Source organism: Lissotriton helveticus, chromosome 7 (genome assembly GCF_964261635.1).
Source record: "Lissotriton helveticus chromosome 7, aLisHel1.1, whole genome shotgun sequence".
Classification (NCBI taxonomy): Eukaryota; Metazoa; Chordata; class Amphibia; order Caudata; family Salamandridae; genus Lissotriton; species Lissotriton helveticus.
Window position 1 is genome coordinate 1,695,514,928 of NC_136068.1, and position 6,000 is coordinate 1,695,520,927.

Here is a 6,000-nt window from a genome sequence, read left to right on the forward strand (position 1 = left end):
GATACAGCAAGAGGTCGAGGAAGTGCTTTTTTCTACCCGCCAGGCGGCGGCAGAGGTTTTTGTTGAAAATTACTGCTGAGCCGCTTAGTATCCGGGTCCGCGGGACCTGCCAATGTTCCTTGGAGTACATTAGGAAAGCTGCACGAGGTTCAATAGTAAAGGGGTAGTAGGGCTGTTTCGCCGCTAGACTGTTCAACAGACCTACACTTGCAGCTATAGTAAGATGTACAATCCCTTCCACACTCAGAATTAAATAATGGTTCAGCTAAATAGACCAAAACACAGTCGAGTATTTTTTGTTGTACTCAAATATACATATACGGTCCGCTCATATATTTACGGCCTCTTTAGACGGTTTGAAATACTCGCAGATGACTTACTGGCGCAAACGTAAAGACAAGACAGGCATTCTAGGATCCACTCAATTATATGTACTAGATTAAATAGCGTGCAATACTCACGGATATATTTACTTCTTACATAGACATTCTGAAGTATACTCAAAGATCCTTATTGGCTTAATAAATGTACGGCACACACATATACTTACAGGATTGAAGATACTTTCTAATACACACTCAAATACTTACTGCCTTAACCAGTCTGTGATTCACTCAGATATACTCAGGGCACAAGTCCTAAAAAAAGAAGCGGGGGACTAACCAGGTTAGGAATTATGCAGGGAAACTCATGACGCGTGCCATCACAGCGTATGATGTCATGACGCGTGACATTGCTTGTGACATCACAAGAAGTGACCTCATATATTAAGACCTCACACATATAATTATCAGGTATATAATGAGTACATTTAAGTGCTTATGAAATTTAACAAATTAGATTTGGTGTAGGGGTTGTGCCAAAACGTGGCGCAATCCCGACGCAAAATCTGGGCCTCACCTAATACATTTATGTTTTTCAAGCCCTGCCACAAAGAAATTGTAACAAGGAGAAGCATGGCAGTACATCTGTTATGCTTAATTGGTTGCAAAGTCTACATTTTAAAATATTTGTTTGGGTTAAGGCACCTGCTGTGAGATAACGCTGGAGTTTAACGTATTTTTTGGAGAGACCTGTGTTTTGTGAAGTCCCTGATTTGTTTCAAAGTAGTATAAGGTTAATGTGTCTCCTGCAAAGCAAATCATGTAACATGCAGATGACAGACTTTTATTTTATGTCAATAGTAAAGTGGGTTACTGCTTTTAACACAGAGATCCTTTTGTTTCCTGCAGTTCATAAATTGTAATACTGTAATATAGCACAGTGAGCTATGAAGGACATGTGACTTACACAACTTGTAACCCTGTCTCACTTCACTCATCTTGTACATTGATTTACACATTTACGTGATTTATTGTCAATGTATAATGTGTATGTTATGTAAAGAGCACTGACACCCTGCATTGGGTTGGGTAACGCTATAAAAGAAATAAAATAGTGTTCTTGAAATTATTTGTGTAAATACTGGGCCAGACCAACACATCTGACATTCTTACAGTAAATGAATCTCTTATATACAGACACTGAACAAAGGCAAATGCTGCCTCTCTTAAGTACCTATGAAGAGATAACAAGCTGTGTGTCTTTGTTTCCCCCGCCATGGCATTTACATTTAAGTTTGAGGTTCCAGGCCGCCTCCAGTCAGAATATTCAAACAAAAGTAGGCATGGTAGCTCCGTAAGTTCGGCCCAGCTGAAGGTGAAAAAAAGCTCCCTTGTTGCCTGCATGTTGCTGCTGGGAATTGAAAGCAGACGTGTAGGTGCTGCTGAACTTGTCCCGGTGTCTTACACTGGGACAAGTTCAGCATATTTCTGTGGCCCCAACTTCTTGGTAGGGGGGACGGCGTCCACCCTGTGAAAAGAGTAGTGGATGCTGTGTACCTGCGTGTACCCCATACTAGTGTCTTGGATATACTCACTGCATCTTGTAATTTGAAAGACTCTCAGATATACTCTCTGTATCACGTAATGTAAGAAGCACTCACGTATACTCACTGCATCACATAGTGTAAGATACACTTAGATATACTCACTGTATCTCAAGTACAAGAGGTACTCAGATATACTCACTGTATCTTGTAGTGTAAGAGGCACCCAGATATACTCACTGCATCTCATAGTGTAAAAGGCACTCATGTGTACCCACTGTATCACAATTGCAAGAGGCACTCATGTATACTCACTTTATCTCAAGTTCAAGAGGCATTCATGTATAATCACTGTATCTTATAGTGTAAGATGCACTCAGATATACTCACTGTATCTCAGATGGAAGAGGCACTCATATATACTCTCTGTATCTCGTAGTGTAAGATTTACTCAGATATACTCAGTGTATCTCAAGTGCAAGCGACACTCACCTATACTAACTGCATCTCACAGTTTAAGGTTCACTCAGATATACTCACTGTATCTCAAGTGCAAGAGGCACTCATGTACACTCACTGTATCATGTGTAAGAGGCGCTCATGTATACTCACTGCATCTAAAGTGTAAGATGCACTCAGACATACTCACCGTATCTCAAGGGCAAGAGGCACTCACATTTATTCAATGTATCTCGTAGTGTATAAGACACTCCGATATACTTACTGCATACCATAGTGTATGAAGCACTCGGGTATTCTCACTGCATCCCATAGAGTAAGAGGCACTCACACATACTCACTTCATCTTGTAGTGTAAAAGACACTCAGATATAATCACTGCATCACATAGTGTAAGAAGCACTCATGTATATTCACTGCATCCGTAGTGTAAGATACACTCAGATATACTCACTGTATCTCGTTGTGTACGATGCACTCCGATATACCAACTGTAACTCATAGTGTAAGAGGCACTGAGCTATACTCACTATCTTGTAGTGTAAGATTCACTCAGAGATTCTCAGTGTATCTCAAGTCCAAGAGGCACTTATGTATACTCACTGAATCTCATAGTGTTAGAGCCACTCATGTATACCCACTGTGTATCTCAAGTGCAAGAGGCACTTATGTATACACACTGAATCTCGTAGTGTAAGAGGCACTCATGAATACCCACTGTACCTCAAGTGCAAGAGGCGCTCATGTATATTCACTGTATCTCAAGTTCAAGAGGTATTCACATATAATCACTGTATCATTTAGTGTAAGAGTCATTCATATTTACTCACGGTATTTCATAGTGTAAGAGGCACTAACCTATACTCATGGCATCTCATAGTGTAAGATGCACTCGGATATACTCAGTGTCTCTCAAGTGCAAGAGGTGCTCACCTATACTCACTGTATCTTGTAGTGTAAGAGGCACTCCTGTATACTCACTGTATCTCTTAGTGTAACATACACTCAGAAATACACACTCTTTCTCAAGTGCAAGAAACACTCACATAAACTCAATGTATATCGTAGTGTTAGAGGCACTCATATATTTACAGTCTCCAACAGTTTGCGAACCACTCAGATGTTCTTACAGGCTCAGGCCGTCTGATGTACTCTCAGATGCCCCTAATAGTTCACACAGAGCAGGATATACTCAGATGCACTCCCTGGAATAGACCGATGTCATGTGACATACTCACGGGCTATGCAGGTTCCCGGTAATCCATACCCGTCCATGGTAGATACTCCGAAACTCAGAAGCTGGAATGGAGAGCTGCAGTCTACAGTGTTAGTGCTGAAATCTTTCCCCACGCTTAAGGTGCTCCAAGAGAAGTCTGTACCCTCGATCGGACTCCATTTCAGTCCAGGTATTGACCCTTGGTTGAAAGTCATACTAGCTGTTGCTGATGTCATGGCCACCAGGATGACACTGTTATCAAAGTCTTTTAATCCATACGTGTTGTAGGACGTGCAGTAGCTGTCAACATCTGGTATATTGATTATGAAGGGATCGTATAGGGTGCCGTCACTGGGAGTCGAGCCGGTGAAGTAGAGAATGACCTGGATACTTACAGTGGCCTTGATGTACAGAGGGTTCGCCCGCTTAACTTCGAGCTGCACCACTTCTCCTGCTCCCAAGCTCTTGGTCTCTTTGCTGGATCCTGCTTGGTAGTCCAGGCGTGTGGTTTCAGATGCTGTGATAAATACGTAATCAGATCTGGTCTGTACGGGAATTGCAGGCACAATGAATGTGTCCCCCCAGCTGGAGGTGGGCAGCAGCTGCTGATAGACATGATTGCACTTGGTGTTTTTCCATGTGCACGTGTGGCCGGTCATCACAGCCGAGGGTTGGGAGGACACGATACTGGTGCCTGACAAGTCGTCCTTGCTTTGGATCTGGATGGCCTGCAGAGGCTCAAGCATGACCGAGAGAGTGGTTTTTGGTGGATAGGTCTTGCCCTGGAAGGTGGCTTGGGCTGTGAGTTTAATGTACACATTGTTGGCTTCTTCATTGTTGATCACTGAGAACTCCTTGAAGCTGTCTGACGGTCCATCTCGTGGTGTCACAATGTAGTACTCTGTGCCCCACACATGCGTTGGGTACACTATAGTGGTGGCAGTGCTCAACTTCTTATGGTTCACTGCCAGGACAGAGATCACATTGTCCGCCTGGATGGTGACTGTATTGTCGAACTTGCCCGTCCCGAGAAATTGAGCAGTGCTTGGTATCTGCAGAGGCACTGTCTCCCCCTCGCTCACCGTAAGCACTTTAACAAAGCTCGTCTTCTGGCAGGTCACTGTGACAGAATTTGAGTCGGAGTAGGATGTGATCAGCAATTTCAGAGATGGTGTATCAACTTGGGGTAGGTAATTCTGCATGAACATGGTGACGAAGCTCTTCCCTCGGGAGTCTGTTGAGCAGGGACCTGCGGCAGAGAAAGATAGAGTCAAGATGTGGCTCTTGTTATTTAGAGATCAGCAAGAGTTATTGGGTTTACAAAGGGTTCTGGTCAGATGTGCTGGTTGTAAACCCAGACCCATTTAAAAGCTCATCTCATGGGTACTGATTGTCTTGCGTGAAGTGCATCTTTGCCAATCTCGTGGCATGTTAAAGGGAAGCTGGGAGTGGGTGATAGGCATTCTGGGACTTGTAGGCAATACCATCGTTGAGTACAGTAAGAACGCATGTTCTTGCATAGTTAGTGGTGGTGGCTGATAATAAACCCCCATGACATGGGTGGAGTTGACTGCTATGAGAGTGGTCTATCTGTCACTTTTCTTAGAGACCTCATTATTTTCTATTTCCAGTTCCCAGACTCCCATCTCCTGCAAGTGTGCATGTCTATCAGTTAATACTCTCATCCCTCGTGTGCATACCGGTGGCAGGTTGTTCCCTCGCACTTTGCGGGTGCCGGCTGGTCTTGCCTGCCAGGTCTCTTTTCTCTCCTTCCCAGGAAGTGTGAGGGTGGGATGGGTGCCCAGAATATTCGTTAGTTTCTTCTGTATCAAGACCATGAACACCTTTCACACAACTTTCTTCCTTTTTCTGCCTCCCCCCTCTCGCATGTGCACCTCTATTTGCTTTCCTTTTTATGTAGATCTCGCCCATTTACCCTTTAACCTCCTCCTCCTCAAGTTTATAGGCAAAAGTTGTTTTAGTCGGTTTCCCCCTGCTCTGCACCTTTTTGGGGGACGTTATTTGAAAGTTTAATGTATGTTTATTTTTTACGTTTTTCTCTGTTAATGTGAACGAGTTCACAGTACTTCAGTGGTAAGCCTAATACAAATTCTTCACACAATGCTTTAGCAAGTTCATTTCAGGGTTCTGATAATACCTTCCGAAGACATCAAACATCAGACCATGCCCCTGCATACTTGCTGAGGGAGACATTACTAGCCTACGTGGGTACTCAAAAGCCTACCCCAAATGTTACTCTCAGGGGTCTTCTTTTGGTCTAACAGCGTGGCCTACTGTTAAGCATCCCGCATATGCTCTTTATTTCAGCTTTATTTCAGTCTTATTCCCTGTTTGGAAATGCAGACTGTGCGACATTTAGGACCTTTGTAGCCATGAGAAGGCAACGCTTGGAAATAGCGATTTTCTTCAGCGGGTTCTCTACATATTCAGAGCATTG

At 43.5% G+C, this 6,000-nt stretch overlaps 1 protein-coding gene across 1 annotated transcript in view; it reads right to left on the reverse strand.

Annotated features, from left to right (window-relative positions):
- Positions 1 to 5,474, reverse strand: part of LOC144769642 (uncharacterized) — a 1,000,462-nt gene extending 994,988 nt beyond the window's left edge. Inside the window, exons 1-2 of the mRNA XM_078653818.1 lie at positions 5,243 to 5,474; positions 3,565 to 4,791 (exon numbers count right to left, since the gene is read on the reverse strand). Of these exons, the coding sequence (XP_078509944.1) occupies positions 3,565 to 4,791; positions 5,243 to 5,474 (1,459 nt within the window). The remainder of the gene's footprint in view (positions 1 to 3,564; positions 4,792 to 5,242) is intronic.
- Between the last annotated feature and the right edge of the window lie 526 nt (positions 5,475 to 6,000).